This window comes from Solanum dulcamara, chromosome 3, assembly GCF_947179165.1.
Source record: "Solanum dulcamara chromosome 3, daSolDulc1.2, whole genome shotgun sequence".
NCBI classification, from domain to species: domain Eukaryota; kingdom Viridiplantae; phylum Streptophyta; class Magnoliopsida; order Solanales; family Solanaceae; genus Solanum; species Solanum dulcamara.
The window spans coordinates 6724654-6740501 of NC_077239.1; the positions used below are offsets into that span (position 1 = coordinate 6724654).

The 15848-nt window shown below is 31.3% G+C and overlaps 2 protein-coding genes across 2 annotated transcripts; one reads left to right on the top strand and one right to left on the bottom strand.

Annotated features, from left to right (window-relative positions):
• Positions 1-4654: 4654 nt before the first annotated feature.
• LOC129882332 (fructose-1,6-bisphosphatase, chloroplastic) lies at positions 4655-7330 on the top strand. The gene is made up of 4 exons (XM_055956580.1): positions 4655-5174; positions 5943-6167; positions 6455-6961; positions 7045-7330. The coding sequence occupies exons 1-4, from the start codon at positions 4761-4763 to the stop codon at positions 7114-7116; spliced, it is 1218 nt and encodes a 405-aa protein (XP_055812555.1). The 5' UTR covers positions 4655-4760; the 3' UTR covers positions 7117-7330.
• A 698-nt stretch (positions 7331-8028) lies between these two features.
• On the bottom strand, positions 8029-11861 carry LOC129881509 (uncharacterized). Its single transcript, XM_055955702.1, has 7 exons — positions 11625-11861; positions 10924-11191; positions 9577-9777; positions 8804-9491; positions 8597-8703; positions 8447-8506; positions 8029-8358 (listed from the first exon to the last, which is right to left on the bottom strand). The coding sequence occupies exons 1-7, from the start codon at positions 11811-11813 to the stop codon at positions 8330-8332; spliced, it is 1542 nt and encodes a 513-aa protein (XP_055811677.1). The 5' UTR covers positions 11814-11861; the 3' UTR covers positions 8029-8329.
• Between the last annotated feature and the right edge of the window lie 3987 nt (positions 11862-15848).

The following is a 15848-nucleotide window of genomic DNA, read 5'->3' on the forward strand; positions in this document are numbered from 1 at the left end:
AGACAAATGGTCAAAAACTTTAATTCAAAAAAAAAAAAAATCAAATAAGTGGACAATCAATCAAATTCTATCAACTTTCCAAGATTTACTCCTCAAATTACTCAAAAGATGTTTCATTTCAAAATAGTGGAGCATTAACCTTAAAGTGGTAGGACATTAAAATATTTAAAGTTGATAGTAACTTTACTTTAAACTTTCATAAAGGGACAAAATTAATTATGACACAATACAAAATGATTATATCATATTAGCAATTACTATAATTATTTTTAACACTAAAAACTTCAATCAACAAAAAATGTCATATTAAGTAAAACAAACTTAACCTTCTTCCTAAATTCAAATGGGAAAACAAGATGTCATTTATCAATTAACTAATCCGATAGACATCCGAATTAAAAGATATGTATTTTATACAATGGTGAATAATAACAATCTTATTGTAAAAAATTCTCAACTATACTTGTATATAATTAAATACAAGAATGTAAACATGGACAGAAAAACAAACAACACAAACATATATAATAATCTTAATCGATTAATAAGCAAGTAAACATCTAAAAATGAACTATATTTTTGTGCATAATTAAAATGTAAGAACATGAATATGAACACTAAAATGAACATGAACATGAACATGAACAAAAATAGATATATGCTTTGTAATACTAATCAATTAGGAACTAAACAAACAACTTTGAATCTCAAATTTAACAAATCATTTGAAGTAGACAACCAACCCAACATATTTTTTTTTTTGAAAACAAAATCTATAAACAGAGTCTAATATAAGAAGATCTAAATCTTCCAAGCAAAGAACTTATTATACACATTTTATTTAAAAATAAAAATTTTTACACCGTATAATATATAATCATCAATATACCACTCAATCAAAATCTTTGGCAACTATAATCTTATGAATCATATTTACTATACACATATTATTCTCATATAAATATTAACTATAACATCAATCATAATAATAATCACACATTCATCAATATTAAACAATTCAACAATAACATAAATTTACATATCATATACACAATAATCATAAAAGGACTATAAAATTTTAGATCTATTCATGAAACACAATATACGTATTTATATATATAATATAAATAAGATTAAATGAAAATATACCAATATCTTGTTGTCGTCGGAGTTGTCGATGTTGCGAAAAAGCTGTTGGCGGCGTTGGTGGAGCTGCTGCGTTTCGCCGTCGTTGGTGGCGGAGAAGAGAGTGACGGGGAGAGAGAGGGAGAGGCGGCGATGGAGAGAGAGAGGGAAAGCCGTCGGTGGCGGCTATGTGGTGGAGAAGACAACTCTTGTTGTTGTCTTCTTCTCCTTTTGAGAAGATGATGAATAGAAAGAGAGAGTTAGGTGAAAGAGGTAGAGAGAGAATAAGATAGTTTAGGGTTTTTGGGGTGTGGAAAAAATAAGAACGAATGGGAGCCGTCTGATAAAAAATGCAATCTACGGTTGAGATTGAAATTGAGATTAAAATAGACTACATTAAAATTTGATTAGGAAATAATTATAATTAATTGTAAAAATAAAATATCATCTAATTAATTGTCAAATACATGTTGAATAAGTAAAATCATAAATTTATAAAATTATAATATTATATATAAAGTAAATATGCATGTTCATACAATATAAATATTTGCGTATATACATATAAATACACACATGTATATAATACGTACTAAAAATAGATGTTTAATAGGCATGTTAATATAAACAAATTAAAATATATAATAAACTTAAATAATAACCCTTTTATATACATATGTACATAAGATCTATTAAAATAGATGTAATACGTATATATTAATATGAATGAGTAAATAACAAAATAGACTTAGTAAGTAATATATTTTTTATATAAAGAAAATACTCATATATATATATATGATGCATCGTATGCATACTAGACTAGATATGACATACGTATTAACTAAAATTCACAATAAACTTAATTAATTTATACAAAGAAAACACACACCCACGTATAATATATACTAAATAATGTGAAAAAATATTTGAATGTACAAAGCTTGTCATTTTCATAAACGATAAAAAAATGATGTTAATAATATTAACAAAAAAAAATATGATATTATAAGCTATGAAATTCAAAATATATAATTTTTTATTATTATTATTTTTTTTGATAAAAAACTAAAAAAATATAAATTTATACATATATATATATATAATACAAGAAAAAATAATTTATTTTTTTTAAAAAAAATGCCTATCTATTAAGATAGTGATTCAAAAAATAATTATAGGTCGGTCAAAATTGGGTGTCAACACTTATCTATGTGATAGCATTCTCTGCAACTAATTATGATATTCCATCAAATAAAGATTTTACCTTTGAAGTTTGATCGTCATACTTCATTATGAGATCGACAAAACCTCATTTTCAAACCTTTATAATCTTGCATTATTGTTTTTTGTAAAATTGTTTCCAACGTATTCCAAGCTTCGTTGGGTGTCTTATCATTCTTAATCTGTTGTAGGAGCTCTTTCTTAATTGTAACAGTGGGAGCATACATGACCTTTCCAACTTTGACCTTCCACCTTTTTGCTGCTTCAGCATCTTTTGGTGGTGCAGTGTCTAATCCATCAATGATATCCCATAATTTCTGGCCGAGCAAGTAATATTGCATTTTCATGCTCTATGATTTGTAGTTGCTTGCTTTGAGCTTTTCAATGTTGTTGGGAGCGCTTGCAAAATTCGTCATTGATTAGTGCATCGTGATTTGTAGCCTCCAATAATAGCTTGTAGGATCTCCTTTCCTTTAAGTTGCTATCTCTCTTTATCCACCAGGTTCTAATACCACTTGTTGAATTTTTTTTATGACGGATAATTGATTACTCACAACTTGAATAATTTATTATTGCAAAGTAAAAATCCGCTTCGATCTTACAATTCTTATCGACAATATTTCTTACACTTACAGTCTAGCAACTCTCTCTTATCTCTCTCACTTGTTGTTTGCTCTCTTGCTTTCTTACTTAGAGCACACATACAACTCAAATGGATTTACTTCAAAAAAAAAAAAAACTCAAATGAACCACCTCTATTTATAGGTGGTGATGGAAGAATATAGTAGGAGATATATACTCTCATCTAGAATATTTGTAAGTGTCTTTTTCTAAAACTACCTTTACTAGAATATTTCTAGACTTTTTTCTCTAAAACACTCATTTTAGAGATCTTACTTTATTTCTTTACACATTTTGAATATGCTAGATTCTTCTTTAAAATGTCTTAAATATTAATTAAGTTGGTGATGAATATTTAACCCTTTTACATTGTAAATAAAATTAACTTTTATATACCTCATAACCGGTTTTACTACTTCCTAATTATCCATTTCCAGGTTACTTAAATATTTACCTAACATTCTCACTATATGCGCCACATATGAATATGTATAAACTTGAGCATACATGAGATTTCCCACTGATCACACAAAAAAAAATTCCATCTCTTTCTTTTCTACGTCTAACTTTGGACATTGGCACAAATAAAATTATCACTCTTTTCCACATGTGTATCTCCTAGTGCATAAGTTTGCGTACCAAATTCACTGAGCACCTTATTAATATATATTTTTTATGATAGTCCAAATGCAACGACCCTCATGATTGTTTTGAATTTTCTATGTGTTTTTTTTCCTTTCTATTTGACCCTTTCCATAATTTTTGTTTGTCATTTGTGACTTATTTGTATTTGTATATCGCACAAAAATACAAGCGATATAAGAATATATGTATGTATCGAATACAATATATATTTCTATATTTATGTATCACAAATGAACATAAAAGCGAATAAATACAGATGATATTATTTGCATCAAGTTGTATTTCTGTATCGCAAATGAATACAAGCGATAAATAGAGAATGATACAAATGATACATCTTATATCAGTCTATATGCATTGAATACAGCCTGTATGTATCAAACTGTATTCGTTGATACAATTTGTATTCGTCGAATACAGCTTGAATCTAACATCCCTCCTCTCTATCCCAAACCTGACTCACCTCTCTCCTCTCCCAATACCACTTGCCTCTCTCCTTCTACTATAAATAATAAATATTCAAAACTATAGCTATAAATTTCTAATTGGGCCCAAATTATAGTCATTTTTGAAAATTTCTCATAAAAAAAAACTTGATAACTAATAGTTGATCTAGTCAAATTCAAAGTGTATTTTAATCCATAACTGGTAATAGCTCAAACAGAAAAAAAGAATAATTAATAATTAAAATATGAAATTTACAAAAATAATAATACTTCAAATATATTTTTGACCAAATCGACTATTTGTTTGCAAACAATCCGACAATGTTCCAAGCCCAAACTAATGTGTCATAATAATCCTTTAAATGGGCTAACGAAGTTGTTGAAACTTCCTCTTAAGAATATACTCAAAATTCTGAGAATCCGGATGATGTCATTTGTAGATTTCCAAAAGCTTAACCACAAATGAAAGGAAAAGATATTCATGGAGGAGGATAAGTGGGACCCACTTAACACAAATCTTCTACCAGCCTTACACTTTCTAAAGACCACTCCACTTACCCGCCCCCCCACTCCACCCCACCCCTTACCCCCAAGAAACTACCAATGAGCCTCAAAAAACAAATCTTTGGAATAAATATTACACAATGAACTTTTTAAGTGAGAAATTTCAGTGATTTCAAGGATTCCAAGAAAATCACAATGGCAGCATCAGCAACAGCAACAACTTCATATTTATGTGCTCTACATAAAAAGACTCCATTTTTATTTGCTATAGACAAAAAGACTCCATTTTTATGCCCAAAAAACAGCACAAAGAGAAGGTCATTTAATGGAGGAGTAAAGTGCATGGCAATAGAGACAGCTTCAGGATTTACACAGACCAAGAAAAGGAGTGGATATGAGCTGCAAACTTTAACTAGTTGGCTATTGAGGCAAGAACAAGCTGGGGTTATTGATGCTGAACTTACCATAGTTATTTCAAGTATTTCAATGGCTTGTAAACAGATTGCTTCCTTAGTCCAAAGAGCTGGAATTTCTAACCTTACAGGAGTTCAAGGTGCTGTAAATGTTCAAGGAGAAGATCAGAAGAAACTTGATGTCGTCTCTAATGAGGTTTGTATATGTTACAATTCTTCCTATAATAGCTCAATTGAAACATAGTACTCTGTCCCTTACCATGTGAAGTTATTTAGATGAGTTTAACTTCTATACACCGGCAATCCGAGCACTTAAATATAACTATTGGTGTATAAGTAGTGGACTTAGTAATCTGAAAAATAAGGCAAAATATACTCAGATGGATCGTGTGGTGGAGTGTATAAGAATAGAACTGAATAGTTATGCTTTCATTATTTCTTATCCGTTGTTTGGTTTCGTGTATTAAGGGTAGTTCTATCTTCAATCATATTTATCCATGTATTAATAGCCCTTGTATTGCTAATATTATGGTTTACTATGTATTAGTTATACACCCTATAATACTGAATAGGTTAGTCATACATATATAAGCTAAAAATCCTACCAAACAAAGGATTAAATAATATCACAGTTAATACATGTGTTATTTTCTCTAATACATCCTACCAAACGACCCCATATTGTTTGAATTGTGTTCACTGTCAGTGTATATAAGTACCTCCTATTGGATTTATGTTATATACATTGATGGTGCCAAGAATTATTTTATACTACCGGCTATCGCAGGTCCTTATTCTTTTTTTTTTTTTAAGGTTACCATATCAGGCTTACTACGAAGAGTTAGTTTAACCCGCTCGTGTAAAATATCTATGCATTGTCAATCTGCATAACTTAAACATTTGTAGAACATTAATACAGTAATGAGCTTGGTTTCTGAAGATTGATGTTTGATGGATTGAACAGGTTTTCTCGAATTGTCTAAGGTCAAGTGGAAGGACTGGGATTATAGCATCGGAGGAAGAGGATGTACCTGTGGCAGTGGAAGAGAGTTATTCAGGCAACTACATTGTGGTGTTTGATCCTCTTGATGGATCATCAAACATTGATGCTGCTGTGTCTACCGGTTCTATCTTTGGAATATACAGCCCGAATGATGAGTGCCTCGCTGATCATGGAGATGATTCCACGGTAATTACCAAACAAGATAATCTTCCTTTGCCTCCAAAAGAGAACTCTAAATAGCTAATGAAGTGTTCTGACTTGTGACAATGTGTTATCTTTGATGCATAATGCACAGAGAAGTAGGATCATTTACTGCTATGCTTCTTATCTGTTTGATGCTTTCAATATTCAATTTAGACCTCTGGTGCATGAATTTTTCCGGTGTGGTTGTGAGTCTGGCATAAGCCAAAATCCATTCATTATATGTGAATAGTTTAACTACCGATTCACCAAATGTCTGTCCAATATTGCAGCTTGACAATATAGAGCAGAGGTGCATTGTGAATGTATGCCAACCAGGGACAAACCTTCTTGCAGCAGGATACTGCATGTACTCAAGCTCTGTGATTTTCGTAATCACCTTGGGAAATGGTGTTTTTTCCTTTAACTTGGATCCGATGTATGGAGAATTCGTTCTGACTCAAGAAAACGTCCAAATACCAAAGTCTGGAAAGATCTATTCATTCAATGAAGGAAACTACCAGCTTTGGGATGACAACTTGAAGAAATACATCGATGACTTGAAGGACCCTGGCCCTAGTGGCAAGCCTTACTCTTCAAGGTACATTGGTAGTTTGGTAGGTGACTTCCATAGAACTCTTCTGTATGGTGGCATTTATGGTTATCCTAGAGACAAAAAGAGCAAGAACGGAAAGTTGAGGCTTTTGTACGAGTGTGCTCCCATGAGCTTCATAGTGGAACAAGCAGGTGGCAAAGGATCCGATGGTCACCAAAGAGTTCTCGATATCCAACCAACTGAGGTAAGAACCCAATAGCTAAGCTAAATTTGTAACCAGTTAGCGAATATTATCAGTCAGTTAATATGGTGTTTCTAACTTTGCAGATACATCAACGAGTTCCATTGTACATTGGAAGCACAGAAGAAGTTGAAAAATTGGAGAAGTACTTGTCTTAATTCAGAAATCAAGGAGAAAGTGGACATCAAGTTTGTCTTGATGTGACCACTTTCAGATCATTTTGTAAGCAAGACAAGACTGTGAATTTGTAATGCCCTAAAGAAATTGTTTTCACAAATCTAGGAACCAATGGCTAAAATCATTATAGGTTCTTGAAAAGCTTTGCAGTGATTCAATTCATAAAACAATATAAAGGTTTTTCCCTGTCTGAAATCTGTCATCCTCTTTCTTAAAGTGGCTGTTCACTTTTTGTTATTTCTGTTGAGGTGACCGACACAGAGTATTAGAAACTCATGAAGCGTACTAACTTCATACTATAAAACAGTGTAACTTAGAAGACTATCAAAAGTAGGGATTAGTCCTGAGGAGTTTAGACCAAGAAGCCGCAGAAACTAAGCATGCTGAATTTCTTCTCTTTTTTATTTTCATTTTTTTTTTTGCATAAATGTCATATTGAAGCCCATTTTAACAAAACCATGACAAAGTTTGTCATAGTTCTAACGATTATCCTCTCTGTTGAATTTTTTTTATTCAGTCCATGTTCCATTTGAGTTCAAATAATTCATCCTTCTCTTCCAGTAAAAAAGCAGTACACATCAAATTGTTTTAACTCTATCAATAGATCTGCCACATGGATATTACCTTAGCCACTGGTTCCATTTTCAGAATCTGTCTACCAGATGATCACTACCTTTCAAGCATTGATGATAATGAATTTAAACAAGAAAAGCAATAACCCACAAAAGATTGGAAGGCATTGCTGTTAAGAGTATGAATTGCTTAGTGAGTAATCTAATGCCTGCCAGGGAGCAATTTTCCTTTATTGCAGATTCAATAGCAGACCATAACAATAATATGATGTACATAGAAGACGCTGATAAGCTGGAAGAGTTCCTTCCATGAATGCTATCTCCAGATAATCAGATATTTCTCATAATCGAATTTGCTATAAGCTTGTTCATGTCAAATATATTTATACAAATTCCTAATATGCTTAGATATAAGCTATATATAATCAATATTCTGGCTAGGACTGCAGCTGTTAATCCTATGGAAACAAATCCTAATCCAATGAACTTACATCCTTTTGCTAATGAATGGACAGTTAATATGTAAAAGTAATTTGGTAAATTCAGTTGCATTTGCATAAATCCAGTCAACTGTCATAGTCATCTGTGTAAGTATCCAGTCAATTTCTTGCACAAAGTTCTTCTAATCCTTCAAGCTTCTGATACTTTTAACTGCAAAAATGATTAAGGCATGGAATCATATCTTCAGTTTGTGCTTTTCGCAAATTGAAAAGGAGAATATAGACAGTTGAAGGATTACCTGGGCTTAAAATTTGAATGCATTTGGTAACTGATTTCATAGTGGTCAGCGAATCTGAACCTGAATGATCAATGTGAAAAAATCAGAACTCTTTCAATAATTTCAACGAAACCAATCCAGTTTAATTCATAGTCGAGGATCTCCTTTTACCTAGTAAATTCATGTCTTGCTCTGAAAAGACTTCAGTAACTGTTGAAGAAATATGAGAAGTCATCTGGTTTGCATCAGTATTGACATTTCCTGATTCATCAGGTGACCTGTGCATTAAACATCAAATGGAGACTCAAAAACCATTCCTAAACTTGCATTAGATCAACGAAACTAAAAACAAAACCTGGACAAGGCAGGTAACTGTACCCTGAAAAAGAATCTGGGGAGGAATGCAATGTTGGCTGGCAAGAATGATCAATCCCCTCTCCATCAAGGTCAAAATCATATAGTAGTTCAGAAAGATTAAAGCTCACCCCTAAAGCATCTAAATTGGGCAAATCTAAGTCAAAAATATCGCCTTCTTTCTCAGATTCAGACGTCGAAGTCATGTCCGAGCCAGCTGCCATTTCTGAATTACATGGGATGTTATCTGAGGCACCAAAATCCAGCCTACTTTTTACTTGATCTCGCCTAATAGACCTCTTCAGGTTGGTCTTTACTGGTGAAGATGTTGAAATGCAATGATTTCTTTCTATGGAGTAAAATATTTGTTTGGAAGGGCTCACTCGAATTGTTTCTGACGAGATGATTGTGCAGTTCGTGGCTGTTACAAGAGACGGTGTAATATTTTTGCTGGAAGTAGCAGTTGAACAAACTTCCACTGGAGAGACAGATTTGTCAGTTTGGGATGAAGATGCTCTTGGTGGTGTTTTAGGGCCAGAAGAATTAGTTGGAGGGGACTGAATAGGCTGATTGAACAAAGACTTGGCAACATTAGATCCTTGAACAGGTGTCTTATCAGATGCAGTCGCTGGATCTGATAATTGAACTGCAGAACTATTCACAATGTTGTTGTGTTTAGCAGAACTGGTTGGTTGTGCAACTGTACTAGGGTCTGCAAGAAAGTACAATCACATAATGTCAAAATATTAAGGACATTTGACATGAAGTGACAAAAGACCAACTTCAAATGGATTTACCCTTAAGTGACAACTGGTTAGTGATCAAGTGGTTACGAGATCTCTTGGCAGTTACGGGAGCTGCAGAAACATCTTTGAAGCCTTTTCTTTTTGAGGTTGATGGAATGGAATTAGGATTAGAAAATTTCATGGTATCTAGAGCAGTGTTTGAAGGTGTCGATGCTGACATCAGAGCTGCACTTGTGTATGCAGAATAATAACCTGATAAAAGTAGTATGGTATAATTCTTTAGGTAAATGGTAAAGTTGTTGGCCAAAATCTGGCACAAAATAGACTGGTTAACAAGGACATCCAACACATATCACTGCATATCTTTCTGCGAACAAATGATGTACTGTTTCTTGAATTTGAACATTAGAAATCAGTGACAGCTCTACAAGCCAATCTTTCTTTTGGAGATTTTTCCCTTTAGGGATGAAGATAGTGTTGCTATAAGGCCAAAATTATATGCTGCATGTCTTCAGTTAGGAGCTAAATGCAGTCTAGAAAACAGACGTTGTACATCACATTGCATACTAGTAATGATGGTCAAACAAATGCAAGACTAATTCAAGAGGAATATGCAAAAATATTTTCTTTGCTTATTATGGTTTATTGAAAGAGAATTAGGGATCCAAGAACCTCTGTTCCTTCCACATATTAGAGAAAGTGCAAGGATCATATCTCACTCTAGTCTGTAGGAATGTAGCTTCTGCAGATACAACTGCACATTTATACATCTTTTTCTTCTTTCTTTTTTTGAAATATCATGCAGCACCTATTTGTAAGGTGTGCCAAAAGGGACCCAGACCTTGGGATTTTGATGAGCAATGCAAAGGTGAATAAGTAGAATATATACTGTGATGCAAACTAAGCTTCTTGACCAAATACAAAGATAACAGTGACAGGATTTGTTGTGAATCATGAAGACTCACTCATTCATGGAAGTCCAAAAAACAGAATACAGTGTCAAAGAGCTCAGCAGAGCAGAATACATTAGTATAGTTTCAGTGGTGTCTGAGCTAATATGGCTTATTGGTTTATTCAAAGAGTTGGAAACTGCAATTGACCTGCCTATTGGTCTTTACAGTGATAGTAAGACTGCCCTTCAGATAGCAGCTAATCCAGTGTATCATGAAAGGACAAAGCATATAAAAATAGGTTATCATTTATCCGAGAGAAACTACAAACAAGGTTGACCATAGAAACTTGAAGGAATAAATCTAGCTTGTCTAAAATTTGGTGTACCAAACAAGATAGTATCACATACAACACATTGAGCAACCTAAAGCTACTTAAACAGATAAGCATTGATATAAACTAAGAAAATAAATCAGAAAAAAACTAAACAAAAGGTAGAATCCATACCTGAGGTTACTGGGGAAGACCCATTAACAATACTTGGCAAAGCACCTGTTTTGGGTATTGAAGAAGAAGCGCCAATTGAGGACGGCGACGTCAGATTCGTGCTAGCATTGTAAGCATTCATAACATGTTGCATCCCATTTAGTAAATTCTGAACCCGTGTTTTTTCATGATCCAATCTACACTTTTCTTGGTCCAAAAACACTTTCTGTTCTTTCAAACTTATGTACTCATCCAACATATCTCCTAAACTCAATAAACTCCTTGGCGCCTATTCAATATCACACCAAAAAAACAAAAAACAAGGATTAATCCAAGCAACAAGGAATTAAAATTAGAGGCAGACCAAACCAAAGATAGAGACTGTAAGTAACCTCAATTACACAGATAATTTATCAATTTTCTTGGAGAAATATATACATATTAGATTATGCACTGAGTAAATATAAACCCTAGATTCTAACTTGAATCGATTAGAAACACTTCAAAATACTCATAATTTATCCAAAATAAAAATATGAACACATATCATACAATTACACCTACTAATTTCAAATCCTAAATCCATCTCCGCAACTAATATAACATCAATTCATTAGGCATACATCATACTAAACCACTCCAAATTTATCACAACATTTAGATTTGCAAATTGAAATCCTAAAATTAAACAAATCAATAAAAATGCTAAGCTATATATATACCTCATTAACAGGAGACTTAGCTAGAAGATGCGAAGCTTCGGATCGGAAAGTTGTTCGAGTTTCAGTGAAACTGTTGTCAGAGAGGTACCGATCGACGATGAACGCAATCTGTACCGGAGTAACTTTTCCTTTACCGATGTTTTCGGTTTTTCGCGATTTGCTTTGTCTCCCCATTTTCGGTTTCTGCATCTGAAAGAAGAAAACAGAGGGAAAATGTTGTAAGATTTTGGAGGGAAGAAAAGCATTGATATTTATTTATAAGAACTGAGAATATGGAGGGAAAGGTAAAAAAAAATAAAAGAGGGAAGGTTATGAAGAATGTGTAAAATGACAAAATGCGCGGGAGTATTCGAAAAATTTAGGGAGAAAAAGGGGAGAACATGTTTATTTTGTTGTTAAAAGCAAAAAATATACTGTGCAACATAAAATATTAGGGAAACTATGAAGAAAATATTTATCATTTATAGCAATAATATTATTTTTTATTAGACATTTATAATATAATTTTAATAAATATTATCGAAAATAATTTATAAAACACATATAATACAGGTTTTATTATGAATAATATATTTATAATACTTTGTGTTAATTTCTTATCAGATAATATATTTTAAAATATTTATATTACATGCATAATTCGTCTTTAATACATAGCAGATTTATCATAATATTGATATGTATTGCTATGGATGGTAATAAATAAAAAGTATCACTAAAATCAATAATTATTTATTAAAAAGTGTTTATCCAAGTAATTTTTCCATATTACATAACATGATACTCTCTCAATCCTTTTTAAGTTGTCATGATAAGGTTTGACACAATTCTTATGAAAAAAATAATTATAAGTATTGTTTGACTAATATATTCTTTATTAATTATTTAATTTTTATCTATATATGTGTCTCTTAATTCGAAAATAATTAATGCTAAGAGTAAAATTGGAAAAAGATAATTAATTCTATCTTGATTATTTAAATTGATGATTATTTTGAAATAAATATTTTTAGTATGCATGACAACTAAAAAAAGACGGTGGGAATATAATATTATACCTGGATAACATTTTGCATAATATGGCAACGTTGTATATAAATTTATAATAATATATAAAAGGTACTTATACACAGATATGGGTTAAATCGGATGTAATGTTGTATAGTGTAATATTTTATATTAGGCTACGTCGGCGTAAATATTCCCAATATATCTAGAGCATAATTTTTAGAAATTATATTTGTTGTCTTCTTATCATTCTAAAATTTAAATTGAGAAGAATGAAGGGGAATAAGAAAATGACATGGCAAAATACTTGTTAAATTTAAATTTATACTATTAAATTATTTTTTCTACGTGATAAAATTTTGTGTAAGAGTATTTTTCAAGACAAAAAAAATATAAGATTTGGTTTAGACTTAAGAAAAAAAAATCTCTTCATATCAACTTAAGTCTTACTTTTATTTTAGAAAATAATTATAATCATTTTCTAAGACAATCATAATATTTAACTTAAATTGATATTAAAAAAACATATAACCTATATATCAATTTAAGTGTCGTGCTTTTTCTTTTTAGAAAATAATTATAATAATTTATTTTAAAAAAACAAAATATATATATATATATATATATATATATATATATATATATATATATATATATATATAAAAGACTTAGCTTATGCTTAAGAAAATAATATACACCATATCAATTTAATTGTCTTACTTTTTAAAATTGATTCGGCTTGATAAAAATGCAAATTGTTATAGTCGGTAGCTCCAAAGTTCACACTTTCAAACACATGCACTCATGATTCTAGGGAATGAACCTGATTAATTTGGGAAAATGAATCTTTGATTTTGCATTATCTCTCATTAATAAAAATATCAACATTTCTCATTTTTCCTATTAAGGCGTTTTGAATTTATAGAAGAAAATTCTGAAAGTATTTTTAAAAAATATCATATTTATGAAAAGTTTGAATAAAATTTGAAAGAAATTAGTGTTTCACTATCTTTAATTCAATTGAAGGAAATGAATCTTGAATACCTTTAATTTATAGGGAATGAATCTGGCTAATTTGGGGGAATGAATGTTTTTTTGTTTTTTTTTTAAGGGAACAGACCCTACACAAGGCTCCCACCTCTCGTGCACAGTCAGGGGTTGAGCAGCACCCCCAAGCCTTAACATAAATAAACAAAATAAAAATACAAGGAGGGGGACATAAACCTTACCTCCGATCCTATGTTGGTTCATAAGTCGGCTAACCTATTAAGATTAGCTAACTCATCCCCGATACAAAAGAGAGGCTAACTATAACTAGAAAGCAGTAAACCTATGAGAGGACTCCTCCCTGTACAAATCGACTAGAAAAGCATAAATGAGGGAGACTCTCCCCTTCCATGAGAAAAAAGAGAGTAACCTACACTATTCCTATTCAACTATGCTACGTATCGGACATAGCTAAATTGAAGAAGAAAAAAGTATATGAAACTTCTATCTCGCATGGGATGGGAAAATTCTTTTCATCTTTGCCCTTTTTAGTCTTGTCATACCAAGTAAGTTCAAGGAAATATGCAACAACATCAATATAAGGATGAGTAGTTAAGGAGGATGAAAGGATAGAAAGTGAATGGAGCTATAGCAGTCAGTAGCCTTGGGGTGGTTGTTGAGGATCATGAAAGATAGAGAAGTTGTGTAGTGCCACTTGTATGTGATGCCTCCCTGACTTGAGCAGCTGATTGGATGTGCACCATTGTGTGCCTTGCATTTTGCATAGTTTCAGTGCTGTCGAAGCTGATCAGGGGTGTACCTGCACATCCACACATGAACCAAGAAGGAGTTCCAAGAGTCTTGAATGTAAGGGAGTTGTTGAAGGTGTTGAAAGAATGCATCTGGTATGCATGGAGAGGTGATGGGAGTAGGTGAGGCCCTTGCTTGTGGGAATGAATGTTTGACTTTGCATTATCACCCATTAGTAAAAATATTACCATTTTTCTTCTTCTTTTTTTAAAGCATTTTGAATTTATAGAAGAAATGATGAAAGTATTTTTAAAAAAATATTTTATTCATGAAATTTTTGCATAAAACAGGGAGAAAATTAGTGTTAAGACTATCTTTCATTTGAACTGATAAATTTTGACTAACTTTAATTCATAGGGAATAAACATGATTAATTCGAGAGAATGAATCTTTGACTTTTCAAGTTTTGCCTAATTTTGAAATTTATAAGTTACTATCCAAAAGTTTTCTGACCTAATTTTCTTCTTCATTGGCTTGTCCATGACGACAGGAACGAATCATTACAATCATTTATAATAAAAAAATTACATAAAATTAAGAGAAAATTAGGATCTGACTATCTTTAATTTAAGAAAATAAACCTTAACTAAATTTCGTTTCTAAGAAATGAACCTAGTTAATTCGAGGGAATGAATCTTTGACTTTGCATTATCACTCATTAATAAAATTATCAACATTTCTCATTTTTTCTACAAAAGCTTTTTGAATTTATAGAAGAAAATGATGAAAATATTCTTTTAAAAATATCTTATTTATGAATAATTTGCATAAAATTAAGAGGAAATTAGTATTTTGTTGAAAAAAAATATATAAAGAGATGCATTTAGTTTGTTTTATGTGTAGAGACAGTTAAGATAGTTGTCAAATTATCTATCTTTTACTATCTTTCTTTTTTTGATTTCTTGAGAACAAGAAGAAGAAATAAATATATACAAAAATTAAATGTTATTTTTTTTTTATAATCGTGATACATAAAAAAGAAAATATTTATATACGAAAATTAAATATTGAAGAAAATATGTATAATTATGATATATAAAGATATACATCTGAATATTCTTTTCACATTTTGTATAAATTATCTCATTCTTGATTTATACATGATAAGCAGTTTTACTTCCAATCATTTAGTTACCAATAATATAATAAATATATTGTAGTTTTACATGTTTTATAAATCATGTATGGCCTTTTTTTATATTCTTTGTGTAATCTTATTAAAGTTGTAACACCACGTACTTGCGAACTAAGAATTGACCTATTAGAAATGAGTAATTTGATATGAATTTAAAGAATATGATTGTCATGAGTTAAGAGTTATTTTACCTGAGTTGTGTGATGTTGATAAATATATATATGATCGTGCTCTATTGATATGTCCAAATTACACCCTCGAAAAGATATAAAGTGATTGTTGTC